Raw genomic sequence first — 22109 nt, 5'->3', positions numbered from 1 at the left:
ACAATTTAGTTATTTTTCTTTAATTATCTATCTAAACATTAAAATTTCTTAATGAAATTTTGATACAACTTTAATAAAATTCTGTAAATATTTATAAAAATATTTACGGTTTGGTTTATAGAAATGAGGTCTCGATACCTTATTTTCTAAAACCACTTGACTTTAGGGTCTTACCACTTGAACCTAATTGGTCTTCCCTTTAATCAAAAATTAATAAATCAAATTTTATCAATACACCATATATTATTCGTAAATATTAAATAATAATATTTACAGACTCACACGTCGGATTTGTGGCCCAAAAACCAGTGTCCAACACATTAGAGAAATGGGCTGTTACATGTACCACGACGGGTTCATCCCCAACTTCGACTCAACAAATGCCATCAATGTCAGTGCCACATCTTGGCCAGTTCATTCCATTTATTCGTATTCATTTCACTTACCTCGTATTTTTGTTTCACAAGCACCATACTACGCACCATCGTAGTACCCTGATTCTACCCCTCCCGTAGGTACATATTTCAGGACACCTCTATCCCCAGCATTCTACGCCCCCATACTAACGTCGATGTTGATGGAAATGCTGAGCTAGATGCTGATGCATGTACCATCATCGATGATCACACTGATGCCATTATCGATGCCATTATCGATGACTGGATCAATGTTGACGTATCCGAGTTTTGAGACATCATATGGATATTCACTGATAGTGTCATAAACACCACTGCAATATTATTTTATCCAGGTGGGTTATCATGCAACCACCTTATTGTAGAGTGGCAGACAAATGATGAGATGCTAGGACGACACCACACTCAAGCACGGAGGAAGGCGATGGAGACAAAGATGAAGACAAAGCCGAGGGTGGAGATGAAGACAACTATGTAGACAAAGATGAGCATGAGGGTGGAGGTGAAGTCGCAGAAGATGAGGATGATGGTGACGATCAAGTGGAGAACTCAGCACCATTAGCTGTGCATAGAAATCTTACTCGCATCTGTCAGCAACCGCTTCACGGCACCTATTCGGCTCAACGACACTGATGACTTATTGCGATGTAAATATAGAATACATCAATAAATAAAAGATGGTGTTTTTTTTTAATATTTCTATTACATCTCATATTTTTCTTTGTTAAATTCTAATGTAAATTATACATAAATTTCAAAATTTATTTAATATTTGATATGAAATATGTAACTTTGGATAGACACCCTTATCGAACTATTGATTAATAGAGGTACAATGACCAAATTGAAAAAAAGATGAAAAATTTGTCTTTCCCGAGAAATTGTAAATGGTGCTTGAAGTAGCGCTTAAAATGAAAATTTTTACACTATGTAATTGTTAGTAGACGGTGACAAATACAGTTAAAATGCAAATTAAAAAAAATTTACACAAAAAAAGGAAGTATTGTAATAAATTTATATCATCAAAAAAATGAATGCTACCAACATTGAGGCCCCAATGTACCCCTCAATACAGAACATGTTGCCTTCGTATGCCTTGGTGTGTCAGCCCTAATTTATCCCTAGTTAGAAAGTGGTTTCGGGATCACAAAACCGAGTCATAGAAATAATTAGATGTTATATTTTGTGTTTAATATATGTGAAAGTGCATGCGTGAAAATTTCATGCTTTGATTTTGTCAATTGTATGTGAAAGTTATTAGAAAGGACTTATGTGTGAAACTTTGGAAATGTGATAGGTTAAATTGTAGAGGGGATAGCTTATTGCATGTTTGCTTTAGGGGCTGATTTCCTCAAGAAACTTGCTAAGGGAAAGGGAGAATGTAGTAGGAAGAAAGGGAAGGAGCTTGCACAAGGCTAGGCTCGGAATGGGATTCGACTACTACGTTGCTATTCTTTTGGCTGGTAAGTGAAATGAAATAAAATTTGATGATTTTGGATTATTGAGTAAGTTGTTATAGCATGCAAACCCCATGCATGATTCTTGGTTTTTGGCTTGAGTTTATGATATGAATAGTTGGGTTGTTGATGACCAAAATCATGTGTTTTGTGGTGAGCAAATATGAATTTTTATTGCTGCCTTAATGTCCAAAATTTTGGGTTTTTATATTGTTCAAACAAGAATTATAGCTGCTGATTTATTGTTCCAATGTAAGCAAATTTATGCTGTTCAAATATGAATTTCTATTGTTGTTTTATGACCTAAATTGATTATTTCCATGCTGTTGCCCTAAGGTACTTAAACCTTTACACTTTCGGTTTTATCTTTAAATTTACTAGCAAACATGATAAATTTCTGCATGAAGGAAATGGTTGTTGTTTCATGTTCTTTTGATGAAAACTGGAAGATAGATGAAGTTATAGGTATGTGATGATTGATTTGTGATATGCATGTTTAAATAACATGCATGCAAGGTATGTGTGAAAGAGTGATTTGGAAATAAATCTGCTTGGGACAGCAGCAGTAACGTGATTTTGGAAAATCACCATAAATTGTGGGAGATGAGTTAGAAGCATAATAAACTATGTAATTAAAGCTTAATGAGTCTAGTTTCTTATAAAAGAAACCATGAAAGCAAAAGAATTACCGATAATGAGATATTTGAAGTGATGTGGGACAGGGTTAGAATGACTCCTAGATCCTCTGTTCTGTCTTTATAAAATCATTATAAATTTTACAAAAATGGTCATAAGATGAAATTTATATGCATAGAATCCTTAATGAGTCTAGTTTAAAATGAAATTAACTAGAACATATTTTGAATTCTGTATAATGAGAAATTTGATTCGTAGTGAGGAGTGGTCAGATTAGTCAAACAATGAAACTAGGGAAATTAATAGGTGTGAAAGTCGAATATAATATATATATATTATATTTTGAAAGTGATGCTCGAATAGTCGAATAATGACTAGTTTAAAATCTTTGAATTGAAGCTCAAGAGCATAGAGGGGCAAAATTCGGATAAGGGAAAAGAGAAAGTAATCGAATAGCCGTTGTAATCGTTCGGCAACATTCAATGTAAGTTCTTAAGTGTTTAAGCTTGATTCCTTTTTATATGCCTAAGAGTTAAATTAATATGGTAAAGGGAATGTAAATTTTATTTAGTTAATGTGCCGAATATGTAATGATTTAAGGCTATAAGCTGATTATGGCTATTATGCCTAAGTTGAATTGGATTTGGAAATTTGATGCACTAAATGAGTGTTACAATGAATAAACTATGCCGTATATGTGCTGGTGGAGATATCACGATTTGTGATTATTGAATATCTAAAGGAAACCATGATGTGTATAAAATTATTATATTTAGTCTGTTGTGGTAGCCGAAGGTGGCTTGGTACTAAAGTGATTAAATGTGAACTTCGTTGAGGTAAACTATTAAATTTGTAGTGCTATAAGACTATGTGCTAATACGATATGTGGATTTGTTTCGTATAGTAAATTATTTAGGTATGAACAATCTAATAAAGTACATGTGAATTAAATGAATTTGATGATTGATGTGAATCGAACGTATAAGAAATGGTTTCATGTTTATGTTCAACTATGAGACCTTGTGTTAAATCGACAATCGAATTTGTTCAAATACATTATGTTGGTTAGGTATGCGATATGTACTTATGCATGTTAAATCGATTGGAATTGAATTACGAATGTGAGTTGAGAAGCATAGGTAAAAATGCCTATATGTGAGTAAGGGTAAAACCATCGTAAATTATCGATAAGGACGGACTATGTGCGGAACCATCTTATAATTGCTAATTTGAAAGGTTGTGTCAAATCAGTGAGCAATATGAACATATTAGATGAATTGTGACCTTTTGGTTCTACTGGAATTAAGTTGTGCGATAAATAATTTATGTATATGACTTATAGTCGAATGGTCACTATGGGTTAAGTTTGAATGGTGAAATGGATGTGTGATATTTATGTATAACTTTTGAACCGAAATGTAAATGATGGTGTTCATATGGAGCTTATATCCGAATGTAGCAAATGACTACTAATGTGATATATTGAATGAGATGTGTTAATATATGATTTAATATGCATGATATTTGATGTGTATCCGGGCTTAAAGACCCGCAGGCTATACGCTGGAATTATATCCGGGATAAATCCCGCAGGCCTAGTGCTAGTATTATATTCGGGCCTTCGTGCCTAGCATGCTTTGTGCCAGTGATGTGTATTCGGGCCTTCGTGCCTAGCAAGCTTTGTGCCGGTGATGTGTATTTAGGCCTTCGTGCCTAGCAGGCTTCGTGCCGGTGATGTGTATTCGGGCCTTTGAGCCTACCATGCTATAATACCGGTGAGATACTATTCCGGCTTTCGATATCCGGCCTCGAGCCTAACAGGCGAAATGCCGGTGAATGAATAAAAGTCTAAGGTTAAGGCACCTCGTATTAGATTGACAAATGAATACATTCAATACATTTAGTGAGCCAGGCACGCACTATGTACTCATATGTGAGTTCGATTTGAATGAAATCACAAGTGTATAATGTGATACATATGTGAATAAATGTTATAATTATATCTATGACCATGATCATTCGGTCAAGGTGTGAAAGTAAGTGAGAGCATTTGCTTTATTTATGTTATATGAATTCAGATTAAATATTATAAAAATGCTGAATGTGCAGTATGTGCTTGTGTATATTCGGCCAAATGGTAATATATCTAGAAAATGGCCTTTTGAGAAATTGAATAATCGAAGTATAATTGCGTTTGTTTGTTTGCATTGCTTAAAACTTACGAAGCTTATGAAAGCTTACTCCGTTGTTACATTCCTCTGTTTTATAGATTGTTGGCTCCAGTTACTTGCTCGGGTTGGAGTTCACCGGAGATATTATCACACTGTCGAGCTCACGCTAATGGTGTAAGTAAATCCTAGTATTTTGAGTCTATGGCATGTATAGGGTTTTAATGTTTTGGACCTCATAAGCCCATATATGGGACAGATTGCATGTGAAAAGAAAAATTTTTAATTGATTGAAATTTTTCGACACGATTTTTATGTGATTGACTGAGTTTAAGTCGGGTAACACATCGAACCCTGTTCCGACGAGGGATACGGGCGAGGGGTGTTACATTTAGTGGTATCAGAGCTATGGTTTAGTCGGTTATCGGACTAACATAGCAAGTATAAGAGTCTAGATATACATGTCATAATTAAAGCGTGATAGTGTGATATCTCTCGGCTGTTATAAATTGTTTTTCTCAGGTAATGATGTGTTCCAACCGAGCTATTATTAATTGATCCGAAAATGCTATTGAACTGATTGTAATATATTTGTGATATGACGGAATTGAAAGGTATGAAAAGAAGTTTATGATATGTGTGCATCAGTGTAAAGATATGTATAAGATTGTATAAAGTAAATGGTAATGAAAGATCAAATTGGGTGGAACGCAGGGAATGAGTACAATCGTTCATTAATAAATTGACAGAAAAGACCATGGTTGGACCATGGCAATACATGAGACAGAAGAGCTAGTATAAGACCATAGTTGGACTATGGCATCAAGTAAGCGATGTACTCAAAATCGTAAGATGTTTTCCGATTTGATAAATATTGACAAGTGATCAATACTAAATGAGGAAACTTGATAAGACATTATTGGTAAATGAAAGTTTGAATTGTGATAAATTCACTTATGTTTTGCTAATATTCACATGAAATAAAGTTGCGTGTATTATTGAGATATGTGAAAATGTATCTGTAGCGAGTTGGAAATTTGAAAGTTTGAATCAATGTGCGTAATATTAAGATGAGTGATAAAGTTATCTGTGTATACAAAAAATGAAAGTTCCTTTCGAGGCTTAACGACCCCACCCCCTTATCAGTGTTATTATTATAAGATTTCATTGTAGTATGATCGGAATAAATTTGAGGATAAATTCATATGATGTTATTCTTCTGTTTCTATTGAATGGTATTCCATCTTATAAAAGTATATGAGATGCGATAGTTCAAAATGAGTTCAGAGTAACAGTTATTTGATTTTGGATATCTGGACATATAAGATTTCTGTTAATGTTATTATTGTTCTAATATGGAATAAGTATACAGATGGGTTAAAGGTTATGTAAAGGATCTTTATATGAACTCCGATTGTGAAATGTTTGTTTATCTGAGTTGTAATAGATTATACAAGTATATGGAATAAAAGAAATCAGTGGTATTATAGAAATGGTTGTGAGATAGAATTTCTATCCAAATTGAATCAAAATTTTTATTATTTTCTAAGAGAGAAATATTATTGGATTATGATTTATCATCTGACGAGAAAAGATCGGTAAGATGGGGTTTGCAAGTACAAGGTTTTATTTGATGAAGTGACTAAAGTATCTATAATGTGATCTTTTGGTGTAGACCAAAGTTCCAGATTTTTGGTAAAAACAAAGATATACATGTGAAGAATGGAAATTTGTGATTCCGAGAATTTTGTGAAAACATTTTTAGAGTGGAACTATTTCTTCTGGTAAGATTTTCGGGGACGAAAATTTCTAAGGGGGGAGAGTTGTGACAGCCCTAATTTGGCCCTAGTCGGAAAGTGGTTTCGGGATCACAAAACCGAGTCACAGAAATAATTAGATGTTATATTTTGTGTTTAATATATGTGAAAGTGCATGCGTGAAAATTTCATGCTTTGATTTTGTCAATTGTATGTAAAAGTTATTAGAAAGGACTTATGTGTGAAACTTTGGAAATGTGATAGGTTAAATTGTAGTGGGCAAATAATGCATGGTGGAAAAAAATGTGGACTTGCATGTCAAATTCCCCACTTTAGAGGAAGTGGCCGGCCATGATGGTATGGGATACAAAATATATGCATTTTGTATTAATATTATAATGACTACATGGTTTTATAATAGGAAATAAGTATTAAAAAAAAGAAGAAAAGGGTGAAAAGAACAAGGTTGTCCATCCTTGTTCTTGATAGCCGAAAGTTAGAAAAAAAAAGGGGAGGAGAGAATTTTTCAGCTGGAATTTCTTTGTTCATTGCAAGGGTGAGGTGAGGGGATAGCTTATTGCATGTTTGCTTTAGGGGCTGATTTCCTCAAGAAACTTGCTAAGGGAAAGGGAGAATGTAGTAGGAAGAAAGGGAAGGAGCTTGCACAAGGCTAGGCTCGGAATGGGATTCGACTGCTACGTTGCTATTCTTTTGGCTGGTAAGTGAAATGAAATAAAATTTGATGATTTTGGATTATTGAGTAAGTTGTTATAGCATGCAAACCCCATGCATGATTCTCGATTTTCGGCTTGAGTTTATGAGATGAATAGTTGGGTTGTTGATGACCAAAATCATGTGTTTTGTGGTGAGCAAATATGAATTTTTATTGCTGCCTTAATGTCCAAAATTTTGGGTTTTTATATTGTTCAAACAAGAATTATAGTTGCTGATTTATTGTTCCAACGTAAGCAAATTTATGCTGTTCAAATATGAATTTCTATTGTTGTTTTATGACCTAAATTGATTATTTCCATGCTGTTGCCGTAAGGTACTTAAACCTTTACACTTTCGGTTTTATCTTTAACTTTACTAGCAAACATGATAAATTTCTGCATGAAGGAAATGGTTGTTGTTTCATGTTCTTTTGATGAAAAATAGAAGATAGATGAAGTCATAGGTATGTGATGATTGATTTGTGATATGCATGTTTAAATAACATGCATGCAAGGTATGTGTGAAAGAGTGATTTGGAAATAAATCTGCTTGGGACAGCAGCAGTAACGTGATTCTGGAAAATCACCATAAATTGTGGGAGATGAGTTAGAAGCATAATAAATTATGTAATTAAAGCTTAATGAGTCTAATTTCTTATAAAAGAAACCGTGTAAGCAAAAGAATTTCCGACAATGAGATATTTGAAGTGATATGAGACAGGGTCAGAATGACTTCTAGATCCTCTGTTCTGTCTTTATAAAATCATTATAAATTGTACAAAACTGGTCATAAGATGAAATATATATGCATAGACTCCTTAATGAGTCTAGTTTAAAAATAAACAAACTAGAACATATTTTGAATTCTGTACAATGAGAAATTTGATTCGTAGTGAGGAGTGGTCAGATTAGTCAAACAATGAAACAGGGGAAACTTTAAGAAAAATCTGGTATTGATTGGCCAAACCAAAAATTCTGAAAATTTTATGAATGGAAGATATATGAGTCTATTTTCAGGGAAAATTAATGGAACATGATTTGGAGTTCGTAGCTCCAGTTATAAATGATTTAGTTACTATTGCTCAGGAAGACAACTTGCTGTGAAATTTTGATTATGTGGTAAACAATGACAAAAATCTGTTAATGAGTTGCTTATTGATTTCTTATAAGCTTACTATGATGAATAGGTGTGAAGGTCGAATATATTATATATATTATATTTTGAAAGTGATGCTCGAATAGTCGAATAATGACTAGTTTAAAATCTTTGAATTGAAGCTCAAGAGCATAGAGGGGCAAAATTCGGATAAGGGAAAAGAGAAAGTAATTGAATAGCCGTTGTAATCGTTCGGCAACATTCAAGGTAAGTTCTTAAGTGTTTAAGCTTGATTCCATTTTATATGCCTAAGAGTTAAATTAATATGGTAAAGGGAATGTAAATTTTATTTAGTTAATGTGCCGAATATGTAATGATTTAAGGCTATAAGCCGATTATGGCTATTATGCCTAAGTTGAATTGGATTTGGAAATTTGATGCACTAAATGAGTGTTACAACGAATAAACTATGCCGTATATGTGCTAGTGGAGATATCACGATTTGTGATTATTGAATATCTAAAGGAAACCATGATGTGTATAAAATTATTATATTTAGTCCGTTGTGGTAGCCGAAGGTGGCTTGGTAGTATAGTGTTTAAATGTGAACTTCGATGAGGTAAACTATTAAAAGTGCAGTGCTGTAAGACTATGGGCTAATACGATATGTGGATTTGTTCCGTATAGTAAATTATTCAGGTACGAAGAGCCTAATAAAGTACATGTGAATTAAATGAATTTGATGATTGATGTGAATCAAACGTATAAGAAATGGTTTCATGTTTATGTTCAACTATGAGACCTTGTGTTAAATCGACAATCAAATTCGTTCAAATACATTAAGTTGGTAAGGTATGCGATATGTACTTATGCATGTTAAATCGATTGGAATTGAATTACGAATGTGAATTGAGAAGCATAGGTAAAAATGCCTATATGTGAGTAAGGGTAAAACCATCGTAAATTATCGATAAGGATGGACTATGTGCGGAACCATCTTATAATTGCTAATTTGAAAGGTTGTGTACGAATCAGTGAGCAATATGAACATATTAGATGAATTGTGACCTTTTGGTTCTACTGGAATTAAGTTGTGCGATAAATAATTTATGTATATGACTTATAGTCGAATGGTCACTATGGGTTAAGTTTGAATGGTGAAATGGATGTGTGATATTTATGTATGACTTTTGAACTGAAATGTAAATGATGGTGTTCATATGGAGCTTATATCTGAATGTAGCAAATGACTACTAATGTGATTTATTGAATGAGATGTGTTAATATATGATTTAATATGCATGATATTTGATGTGTATCCGGGCTTAAAGACCCGCAAGCTATATGCTGGAATTATATCCGGGATAAATCCCGCAGGCCTAGTGCTGGTATTATATTCGGGCCTTCGTGCCTAGCATGCTTTGTGCATGTGATGTGTATTCGGGCCTTCGTGCTTAGCAGGCTTCGTGCCGATGATGTGTATTCAGGCCTTTGTACCTAGCAGGCTTCGTGCCGATGATGTGTATTCGGGCCTTCGTGCCTAGCAGGCTTCGTGCCGGTGATGTGCATTCGGGCCTTTGAGCCTACCATGCTATAATGCCGGTGAGATACTATTTAGGCTTTCGATATCGGGCTTCGAGCCTAACAGGCGAAATTTCGGTGAATGAATAAAAGTCTAAGGTTAAGGCGCCTCGTATTAGATTGACAAATGAATACATTCAATACATTAAGTGAGCCAGGCACGCACTATGTACTCATATGTGAGTTCGATTTGAATGAAATCACAAGTGTATAATGTGATACATATGTGAATAAATGTTATAATTATATCTATGACCATGATACATTCGGTCAAGGTGTGAAAGTAAGTGAGAGCATTTGATTTATTTATGTTATATGAATTCAGATTAAATATTATAAGAATGCTGAATGTGCAGTATGTGCTTGTGTATATTCGGCCAAATGGTAATATATCTAGAAAATGGCCTTTTGAGAAATTGAATAATCGAAGTATAATTGCATTTGTTTGTTTGCATTGCTTAAAACTTACTAAGCTTATGAAAGCTTACTCCGTTGTTACATTCCTCTATTTTATAGATTGTTGGCTCCAGTTACTTGCTCGGGTTGGAGTTCGACGGAGATATTATCACACTGTCGAGCTCACGCTAATGGTGTAAGTAAAACCTAGTATTTCGAGTCTATGGCATGTATAGGGTTTTAATGTTTTGGACCTCGTAAGCCCATATATGGGACAGATTGCATGTGAAAAGAAAAAATTTAAATTGATTGAAATTTTTCGACATGGTTTCTGTGTGATTGACTGAGTTTAAGTCGGGTAACACCTCGAACCCTGTTCCGGGGAGGGATACGGGCGAGGGGTGTTACACTTGGGATTCTACAGTAGCCACATAACCTTTGCTGATTGTCTCTCTCTCGAATATCCATATTGGTGTGTATCTGAGTGGAATTTGGGTGACCTTTCGGGACGTGGTGTAGGTTCATATTCAGCACCAACTCGTAGGACACACTAGACACTTGCGGCCAAATACTCTTTTGGGATAGGTGGGAATTTCTTACTCCATACATTGTGCATTCGTTCTAGTCTGTACACATCATTACTATAAGGTTCGTACTCAGTTCATAGGTTCACACATACAACAATTACCTGTGTATGGTGTAAAATCTAATTTATATAGGTTTGTTTTAGTGGCTTTTATCACCTTTTTACTTAAAAATAATACTAATCTCGAGTATTTTTAATTAATTTAGTGAAATTTACTTAAATCTCAATAATGGACATGAATTTATAAAATATGCAAATTTGGGATTTATTACATGAATTTTGTGCATAAATTAAATTATTGCATGTTATTTGTTAATGTGTTATATTTAATTGTAAAATAGGGCCATGAAGTTGATTTAAAGTTGCATGAACATGAGCTATTTATTTCCTATGTTGGATAACAAAACCATGCTAAATGGGTCAACAAGGTGTTATTTTGACCCATTTAAAATGATGTTAAATGGTGGACAAGTCTAATTATTTAATAGGTCACAGAATCATCCAAAAGGGAGAGTCAAGCCCAAATTTGGCACAAGCATATTGACTCCCCAAAAATCTATTTTGGGATTTTTACTAGAGGTCCCTACATTTGGAGAATTATTGGAAATTAGCACACAAAGATTGCCCTTGAAACTATCCAACACATGTCTAGATTTAGCATGACTCTATGCCCAAATAAAAGAACCATCATCCACCTTCTTCCACAAAATGTGGCTGGCCATGTAACACCCCTCACCTGTATTCAACGCCAGAATAGGGTTACGGAGCATTACCGGACTTATAACACATTCAAATATACATTTCATATAAAAATATTCAAACTACATACATTTCATTCATAGCTAATCATTTTGTCCCTAATACGAGCTACGAGGCCCTAAACATACATTGGGAGTGATTCGAGGCTAAATCGACAACTTTGGAAACTTTCATAAAACCTTGAAAATTTTTCTCAAAACAGGGGACATAGGCCCCTGGTTGTGTGTCTCTCATGGCCAACAGACACGCCCGTGTCACAGGCCGTGTGGACATTCGAAATTGGAGCACATGGCCCAATCCCAGCCCGTGTCTGACCTCGTGTAAGTCTCTAACTTGGGTCACACGGCCAACACACATGTCCATGTGCCCTAAAAATGGCCCTACACGCTCGTGTGCCAGGCCGTGTGCTAGGCTATGCCAAACCTGTAGGGTATACTAGCTTATGCCACATGGCCAAGTCACATGCCCGTGGGTGAGGCCATGTGGAGCACACTGACTTGATTTTAATTTCAACACTAGGGGACACACGGTCGTGTAACATAACCGTGTGTCACACACGCCCATGTCTCTGCTTGTGTGGACAAAAATAGGCTATTTACCAAGCCATTTTGCCACCCCAAATTGCACACACCTACACAATCCAATTGGTACACATTCATAGCATATATAGATATCCAAATCAACCACAACCAAGACTAAAATGTACCATTTCAATATCAACAACTAACATACTTTTAACACCATACTTTGCCTACTCAAATCATGCCAATTCATATTTCCAAAGCATTCATATATATACCATATCAACTAATATTTCTTAGCCTAAAATCACAAGCATAAATGTTCTTAACTTTTCAACCATTAGCTACCATGAAAGTTGTATTCAACAAGCCATTCCCAATCAAACATGAACCACATCACTAAGAGGCGTTAATGCTTATATATATACATCACATAATTGCAAAAATAAGCCAACTTACATGGCTAACACAAATCCAAACACTTAATATTTACAAGCCAACACAAATGGCCAAAATCATGCGAAAAATACCAAAATGACTCAAAGTCCCTATACATGCCATATACTTCAAATACCAAAGTTCATAGGTACAAAGTGATAGGTGGATAGTGTGAAGCGATCTCCAACGGTCCCCAAACCCGAGCTAGCTTGATAACACTATAAAACATGAGAAAAATAAACAAAATAAACTATGAAGCGTACTAAGCTCGTATGAAATCAACTCGATATAGTCATAACCACATAATTCAACAATTGATTATAGATACATGAATTAACATCAACTAACAAACCTTTCAATTACTCACTCATCAAACTATATACTTTATTCACCATTTCTTCGATTCAAAGCTAATATGGTTTACGCACATACCTGTACCATCTCGTACCAATCTCATTCTCAACCACATCATTCATTTACTCGTTGAACCATTTAGAATAGAAGTCAAATACTCAGGAGTCTTGCACACTAAGTACCTATACCATGGCCCGAAGCCAAATCGTGGTAACTTATATTGTAACAGCCCAATTTAGACCCTATTCAGAATGATGGTTTTGGGACCACAAATCCTAGTTAGAAAATATTTAAAAATTATTATCAGTGTTTATTATGTGTGAATTTATATGTATGAAATTTTTGTGACTTAATTTTATCGTTTGACTGCCCGATTAAATAAAAGGGCTTAATCGTGTAAAATAAAAGTTTGATAGTTTAATGTGTGATGACCAAATTGAATGTGTCTTTATAATTTGAAGCATTTATGTTGCAATTATGCCATTGAATAAGTGATGGACGGTAAAAACCATGAATTATAATGGTTTTATATTTTAATATAAAGGTTATATATGTAATTTGGTTAATAAATTATATTAGTATAAAACATAAAATTAAAAGCCATAGCTTATATTTTTCTTCCATGACAGAATATCAAAATAAGAAAGAATAGAATAAGGTTTCAAAGGTTCGGCCACCTTCCAAGCTTGATTCAAGGTTCATTTTTACTCGATTTTTGATAATTTTTGCATTTTTGAGATCGTTGCTAAGTTATCTACAAGACCCATGCTTGAATTTTTGATTTTGATGAATATTTTGAGTTATGCCATTGTTGAAATCTTGTGATTTTTTTTGCTTGATGATGAAATAGGAAAGATATGTTTTGGATTAACATGTTTTGTATTGGAGTTTTTGATGATTTTGAGTAATTAGGACTCTATTGCAAAAATACTAAATTGAGGGACTCAAATGTAAAATAAATGAAATATATGGAATTGTATGAACACTAGGAACATTTTACCTAACATGGGTATATTCAAATTTTGGATATTTGTTGATTTGTGAAATAATGACTAAATTGTGAAAAATGTGAAATGTTAGGGGCAAAAGTGTACTTTGCTCATTTATGTGTTTTTGGACTAAATTGAGTGAAAATATGTTTGAATGAGTTTAATTTGAATATGTTTAGATCAAGAACCAAAGAAATCAGATTAGGATCGGGGGAAAACTAAAGTAGTCGACTAGTCGTCACGCTCCATTCTACATCGCTAGAGGTAAGTTTATAAGCAAATAAGTGTTAATAATTTTGAATATATATATTTTAAATGTTGAATTGGATTTTATGATTTTATATACTTAATGATCAAATGTGTATATGCTTGAGAATTAAGTTTACAAGTTCGATTCAATCGAGTTACGACGTCCGAAAGCCCTGTATGAACCTTAAGAATAGATAGGATACATATGTCATGACATAGGATTTCGATATGTGATGTGCGAGTAAGACCATGGCAACGATATGTGATTCCGATATGTGTTTATGAGTAAGATCCTATTTGGGACGGTGGCATCGATATGTGATTACATTAAGTCCATGTTTGGGATGTTGGCATTGTATGATATATGTGATTATCCGAGTATCCTACCCAATTTCGAATGGTTCAATGGGTAATGATATGTTGTGAATGAAGGTGTAAATCAAGCTAAAACGATAAGGTATGAGTTAGTTAAATACCTATTTGAAAATAAGGTAAGTTGGCCATTTAATATGTAATTCAAATAATACAAGTTACTAGTGTAACATATGTGCATTTGGTGGTATATTTAGCTATTTGATAGAAATATATATTTGATTGTTATACTTTGACTTACGAGAATATGCATATAAGTGTATATGTATTTGGTATGATAAAGATATTTTGGCTTAGGAATTGAATGATAGTTTGTTAATGTGTATATATATATATTCATTCAATCATTGCCATGTTTATGCATATGAAAATATATTTTGATTTATGAGTATATGTATATGTGTATACATGTACATGGTCACATAATGATAATGAGCTTTGAAATCAAAAGATACTTCGATAATATATATATATATATATGTATTCAACCATAAATAAGTTTATAGGAGAAAGTATATGATAAATGTTAAATCATAAGATTGAGGTTTACTTTGATTATGATAGTATTGTTTGACATAGTTTAAATGCATCGGTTATTTCTTTGAATTGTTTATTTGCTTATGACTTACTAAGCTGTGATAGCTTACTGTGTGTTCATGTTTTGCCTCTGTATTATAGATTTTGGATTTAAGTTACGAACTCAGGGATCGTCAGAGAAGTTTATCACACTATCGACAATTTTTGGTACTTTATAAGCTAAATTCTGAACTTATGACATGCCTAGGCTAGCTTATATTTTGATATAAGACTTTGGTACGCATATATATAAGCCATGCGAAAATGGCTTGTTAAAACTTTTAAGTTAGGTTTCAATGTTTGGTTGAATCATGGTTATGTTTGGCTGTGGTTTAGTGATTTAGCTATGGTTTATACATCGATAAATATATGTGAACTTGTTGTTATGTTTGGTCATGGTGTTATTAAGTGATTAGGTATTAAGGTAAATTCGGTTACGACATTTAGAAGAAGTGAAGATGATATGTTTATTAATATTGAAGTTTATTAAGTTGATCATGGATGAGTTTATTTTGGAAAAAAGGTTAAAGATACATGTGTATTTGATAAATATCTGTTTGACTATGAAATTTGACTATCTATGTTCGGTTATGATAGTTAGAAATGAAGTCTAAGCTTAGGTGATTTCGATGATGATATATATATTTTCATAAGTATATCTAGTTGTTTTGGCTTTGGTATTTGCATAGATAAAATATGTGTGAAGTTGGTTGTTGTGTTTGGTTAAGGTACTACGAACAGCTTATTATTAATTCATCCCTGGTAAATTTTATATGTGATATGCTATGTCTTTGAGAATGCATTTTATAAATTAGTTAGAAAAGGAGTGAAATAACAATTATATATTTAACTATGTACTGGAAATTTTGGTTTGGTTTGTCAATGCAATGTATTAGCTTAGGTTATACTTAAATGGTTAGTGGAAGTAAATGGTGTAATGTTAACCATAATCTTATATGTTAATGAATATTATGCTATTTGATATGGTTGATATGAGTTAAAATGCGAATGTGTATAGATAAGCGAAAGGATATGTTTAGTATTTAGTTAAAGTAATGAAATTGTACTAAAGAGTGTATTAATGCATGTTTGGTACATGAGATGAAAAATGTTGGTTAATGAATTAGTCATTTGCATGCTATAAATGTAACGCCCCAAAAATTCCGACATCCAAAAATCCTAAAATTTTGAATTTTTTTTCTTTTTGTGCTTAATAATTCCGGTTAAGTGTTAATTACGTAAAGGTAGGTCTTGGTCAAGGTTTGAGTTTGAATTAAGGGGTAGGAGAAATTATAATTTAATTATTAAAAGAATCACGGTTGGCAAGTAGTTGGGTTTTTAAATAAAGATAGGGGAAAATAGCATAAAAAAGCCTTGTAGAAAAGTGGCTTAGTGACGCCACTTAGAGTGTAGGGAGGTGGCATTAATAGCTACCAAGGAGGTCCAAGGTTCGAATCCTAGCTTAGTGTTTTTAGAAGTTTAATTTTGGCCTTCTAGAAGGATGGAAGTGGCGTGAAAGTGGACTCCAAGGGAAGTGTTCAGGAAAGAAAATTAAGGAAAGGATCAAGGGTTTATCAGGGAGAAAAACAATGAGCTGAGAAGGGAGAAGTGATGGAGCCGAATGGGGAATTGGGCATGGGAAAATTCAGCTATAAGGCTAATAAATAGGTGTCGAATGCTAAGGTATGAAGCTAATGCCGAATTTCATTCACCCTGTTACCAGAAACTCTCTTCTCTAAAAGCCGAAAACCCTCTACTTTCTTTTCTTTTTCTTATTCCTTATGCTGAATTCTATTCTTCCTATACCTTGTTGCTGACTTTTGTTTCTTTTTCCTTGGAGTTAAATAACTCTCTTTTACCATACAAATTGCACAAGCAGAAACCTTCTTGGCCGAATACTCTTGGTGCCACCAGTACCCTTTCTAATCGGTCAAGCCTAGTGTAAGTGCTTTGTTCTCATAATCGGGTTTTGCTAAGTTTTGAGTATACAGTCCCTCACTTATTCTAATCAGTTTTGGATAGGAATAGATAACGAATCTCAGTCATTGGATCTCTGCTAATTTGTTCCTCCGGTGAGAGACTTTGGTAGGTGCTTTTGATCTTTGTTGGCTAAAAGTTCATAGTTAAGGTAAGGGGACTTGTGTTGGATACGAGTCATTAATTATTTTGATTTAATAGTTAAGATTAATGTAGATCTAAGGGGTACGTGATCAAGGAGAAGCTATTTGGGATTTATGTTCAAAGTAAGGTTAAGGTGAAATTCTGGCTTTTGGGAAAGTATTCGAAAAGTATGTAAGATTAATCTTTGAGTGATATCGATTGTAGGTTTGGGCTAAGGAGCGCATCATGCTTGCTTACCAGGTGTGTACATACACAGCACACACACAATGAATCGGCAAAAGCCGAAATGCCGAAAAGTCAAAAAGTCAAAATGTCGAAAAGCTAAAAGTTGGGCTGCGGTAGTCATACGAGTGCGCGAACACTCATAAAGAGGAACCAATGGGTTCCCTGAGGCCCATGGGTGATTCCATGGACTTAGGTTGAGAATTGGCCAATAGGCTAGAATGGGCTAAATGGGCCTGATTGGTTGTTGGGCCCATAATAGGCAAAGATTGATTTATAATGCTATGTGTTAAAAAATTTGTATGTGAGCATGAATATAATATGATTTGGGCCTAATGGGCCATATGAATTAGAATTGGGCCTAGTGGGCCATAAGAATATGAACTGGGCCAAATGGGCCATTTGAATAAGATTGGGCCCAGTGGGCATATGCATGTATGTAGGGGTATTGGGCCTAGATGACTGAATAAAACTTAATTAATTAATTGAGACCGTGGACAAGTCATAGGATTAAGGTGTGGCAACGGGTATATGCATGTCTAGGATTGGATATAGGGAGAGCTTGGTACTTAAGCGGTCTTAATGACCCACCTCCTCTTCTCTGGAATCCTACCTAGTGCATAGTATTCGTTCATCTTAGCTCGCGAGTCTTGTTCATGGGCCAGGGTAAGTGAAAACCGTAATAAGGAAAAATTACAAAAATGCCCCTAAAGGTGAAAATGACCAAAATACCCCTAGGTGTTGAAGTAAGTTTTGCGGACGTGACATGCATACATATGATGTTCTGCTTAGGTTGCATATGGGGTGGGAACTCTGGTACGGAGGAAGTATATAAAGATTACATGGTTGCTTGACAATCGTGGATCCACAAACGGCTTTTAAAGCCCAATATGTAAATGAAGGTAGTTCTGCAACCGGGCTACCATTGGTGTGTGGGCTGGGTGAGTCGATATTTATATCCCCACATGGTGTGACGAGGGATGGAGCTGGTGTGTAGTGGATGGATAATTTGGATGGGATTGCATTGCATGTTTGATGATTTTTCTTTGAATGCTTGTTTTTCATCGAGGGTTGTACACACTGGGTTTGCAAAAACTCACCCCCTCTTTTATTTTATTTTCAGGTGATGCTCAGTAGAAGGTTCGATGATTGGAGGGACTCTGGGTGGCCGGCTAGCAAGATAATTCAGACTTGGTTTTTTTTTACAAGCATTTAGGTTTTTATTTCTTTTTAAGTACGTTTAGATCAGATTGTAATAAGGTTTTCATTATGTTATTATTACTTGAATTATTATTATTATTTTCTTTGTAATTACGAGAAGTTGAACCTGGATTTCTTAAATTAAAGTATGTTTTCTACGTTTCTGCAACTAAGTCTTTTTTTTTTTAAAAAATTAAATGTTTTAAACAAGGCTTTCGTAACTGGAAGGTTTTTTTTTAGTTAATTAAGGTTTCTTTTATTTTAAGAAGGGTTTTTAATGCAAAAACAATTTTCGCTAAAACACTTCAATGTGACGCGCCAGATTCGACCATAACATTCGGGCCAAGTTTGGGGTGTTACATTTAGTGGTATCAGAGCCAGGTTGCAAAACACGGGCTGTGAAGTGGGCCTTATTACTTGATTTCTTTTTGTGTTTTTTTTAAATTACAATGTTTTGGAAAAGAGCAAGTCTTGCTGAGCGGCACACCGAGTCTCTGACGTCAAACCAAGTAAGTAGTCTTATTCTAAAGTTTATTTAAATTAATATACAGAAGATAGTTAGAGAGCTACGTTAGATGATTTTGTTAGAATGGAACCAAAGCCCGCAGGAACTTGAAACTATAGAGGAATTCCAAAAATAGTCTTCTCTTTAATTACTTCCATAAAACGTCGGGTTAATTATTAAAGTAACTAAAACTTCATAAAATTTCTAATATAGATAATACGCGAATCGAAGATGAGTGCTAGAAAAGGTGTAAGGGGCTATGGCCGAGGCCGCGAAAGTTTTAGGGCTGAATCGTCGGCGTCGGCCATGTACCCAATATTGGAGTAGAAGAGGCTCCGGCCACACCTATGGCAGGGAATGGATCGTATGATTGGGCCACGGGAGAAGATGCATTGTCGTAGGAAATACTGAGAATTTTGGAAAGGGTCGCTAGGCCTAATAATGGTACCAGAAATCGGGGGTCAATTCCGGAGCGACTTCGATCGAACAGGGCTAAGATCTTTAAGGGCGTGGATGGCGTGGCTCCTAATGTGGCGAAATATTGGTTGGAGGCCACTGAAAGGATAATGGAAGACCTGGACTGCTCACCTGAGCTAAAGCTGAAAGGGGTAGTGTCACTGCTTAGGGAGGAAGCCTACCAATGGTGGTTGATTGTGAAAGAGGGCACCCAACCGGAGCGGGTCACTTGGGAGTTCTTCAAAGCTACATACCAAGGGAAGTATGTAGGTGCAAGCTATGTAGATGATAGAAGGAATGAGTTCTTGAACCTGACCTAAGGAAACAAATCGGTGGCGGAGTGTGAGGCGGAGTTTCTACGCCTTAGTACGTATGCAAGAGTAATGGCGGCAGCGGAGTATGAGCGTTGCGTTAAGTTTGAGGATGAACTTAGAGATAGCCTCAGGGTACTGATAGCTTTATAAAGGGAATGAGTTTTCTCGGAATTGGTGGAGAAAGAAAAGATAGCGGAGGAGGTAAAGCACACTGAGCGCCTAAACCAGGAGAAAGAAAGAGGTAAGAATAAGAGGGAGCCTGAGACTTCTAGTGTTGGACAGAGGCCTAGGGCTAGGGCCAAAGTTAATGGGCCAGTTAGAGCAGGGCCCCCTACTGCTAATCCAGGGGTGCCACCTTGTGCTGATTGTAGGAGAAGCCATAGAGGCGAGTGTTGGAAGAGGACGGGAGCTTGTTTTTCTTGTGGGTTTATGGAGCATAGGATCAAGGATTTCCCTCGAACGCTAGGTCGAAAGCTAGTAGTGGGTCAAGGTGGTGCTCAACCACCAAGGGGTTGGACAGCTGCCACCAAGGGGTCGTGGACAGGCCAGGGGCGGTAACGGTAATGGACGAGGATGTGGAGCACCAGGCAGAATACAGGCCAGGCTGAGGCGAGACAGCCAGCTTTGGTTTATGCTGCTTGTCACCGAGAGGACGGGGATGCCCCAGATGTGATAACGGTATGTTGCTTATAAATGAGTTACCTTACATAGCCTTGATTGATATTGGATCGATGCATTCATATGTTGTATGCAATAAGACTAAGTCTATGGGTGATTTGTTTGAAATTACTGCAAATGAGTTGACTGTGATAAGTCTGTTAGGGCTATCCGTAGGAGTGAATAAGTTTTTTAGGGAGGTACCCTTTGTAGTCCAAAGGGTTACCTTTTTAGCGGACTTGATGGAGCTATCGTTTAGCGAGTTCGACTTAATCTTAGGTATGGATTGGCTGGTGAAGCACTGAGCCACCTTGGATTGTGCTGCAAAGCGAATGGTGTTAAGAACATCAGAGGATAAGGAAGTAGTGGTGATTGGTGAACGTCGGAATTATCTGTCGAACGTGATTTCGGTATTAAGGGCTGAGAAGTTAGTACAAAAGGGATGCGAAGCCTTTTTGGCTTATATTAGTAATACGGAGGCTAAGAGCCCTACTGTTAAGGAATTGAGAATAGTTAGGGAATTTTCAGATGTCTTTCCCGAGGAGCTGCCTGGGTTGCCACCCAGCAAGGAGGTAGAATTTTGAATCGATTTGTTGCTTGGGACGGCTCTAGTGTATATCGCTCCTTATCGGATGGCACCAAAGGAGTTGGTGGAACTTAAGCCACAGATTCAGGAATTGTTGGATCGAGGATTCATCCGACCAAGTGTGTCTCCATGGGGAGCACCGGTGTTATTCGTGAAGAAGAATGATGGAACTTTGCGACTGGTCATAGTTAAGGTAAGGGGATTTATGCCAAATTGAATGTGTCTTTATAATTTGAAGCATTTATGTTGCAATTATGCCATTGAATAAGTGATGGACGGTAAAAACCTTGAATTATAATGGTTTTATATTTTAATATAAAACATGCAATGTCATATCTTAATATTAAACATGTATTCAATACAGTTACAAATAGCATGCTAAAATATACACATACATCACATAGGGGCAAAACAGTCATCTTACCACCTAAGGGCAAATTAGTCATTTTACCATATAAGGGCAAAACTGTCATTTTACCACATGAGGGAAAAATAGTCAATTTATCACAAAAGAGCAAAATAGTCATTTTACCTTATAGGGGTATAACAGTCATTTTATCCTACTCGAGTATTTCGATCATTTTACCCTATGGGGGTATTTCGGTCATTTTTAAGTAAATAAGGGTCTAGGTACTCTTACCGGCCCACTAGTCGGTCCACAGTCGTCTTGGGCGACCCGTATAACTTTAACAGCCAATCGATGATAATGGGCCCACGGCCCATATTGTGAGCCCATGTAGGCCCACATGCTCGTATGGCCCACATAACCCAAGATGGCCTTAGGTAGTGTGATTCACATAGCCGTCCCAATATTAACCACACTCTTGTATGATTCTTTCTATGTGGGGCCCACTGGCTCGTTGGGCCAACGTGGCCCAGTTTGGCCCAGAATGGCCCAATATCGTTTCAGCCCATGAAAACGTTTATGGCTATCTCGTTGACCACATGGCCATGTTTTGTTACACGGCCTGCCACACAGGCGCC

At 35.7% G+C, this 22109-nt stretch overlaps 1 protein-coding gene across 1 annotated transcript; it reads left to right on the top strand.

Moving 5' to 3' along the window:
• Positions 1 to 328: 328 nt before the first annotated feature.
• On the top strand, positions 329 to 1049 carry LOC107958939 (prostatic spermine-binding protein-like). The gene is made up of 3 exons (XM_016894858.1): positions 329 to 391; positions 529 to 683; positions 809 to 1049. The coding sequence occupies exons 1-3, from the start codon at positions 329 to 331 to the stop codon at positions 1047 to 1049; spliced, it is 459 nt and encodes a 152-aa protein (XP_016750347.1).
• The last annotated feature ends 21060 nt before the right edge of the window (positions 1050 to 22109 follow it).

This window comes from Gossypium hirsutum, chromosome A06, assembly GCF_007990345.1.
Source record: "Gossypium hirsutum isolate 1008001.06 chromosome A06, Gossypium_hirsutum_v2.1, whole genome shotgun sequence".
NCBI lineage: Eukaryota > Viridiplantae > Streptophyta > Magnoliopsida > Malvales > Malvaceae > Gossypium > Gossypium hirsutum.
Note: the sequence above shows the minus strand (reverse complement) of the source record. Positions and strands in the feature narration are given on the sequence as shown.

Coding starts and splice junctions, on each gene's coding strand:
- LOC107958939 (XM_016894858.1), top strand. CDS start 329: ATGGGCTGTTACATGTACCACGACGGGTTCATCCCCAACTTCGACTCA. Junction 392..528: donor ACTCAACAAATGCCATCAAT/GTCAGTGCCACA, acceptor TACATATTTCAG/GACACCTCTATCCCCAGCAT. Junction 684..808: donor ATCAATGTTGACGTATCCGA/GTTTTGAGACAT, acceptor ATGAGATGCTAG/GACGACACCACACTCAAGCA.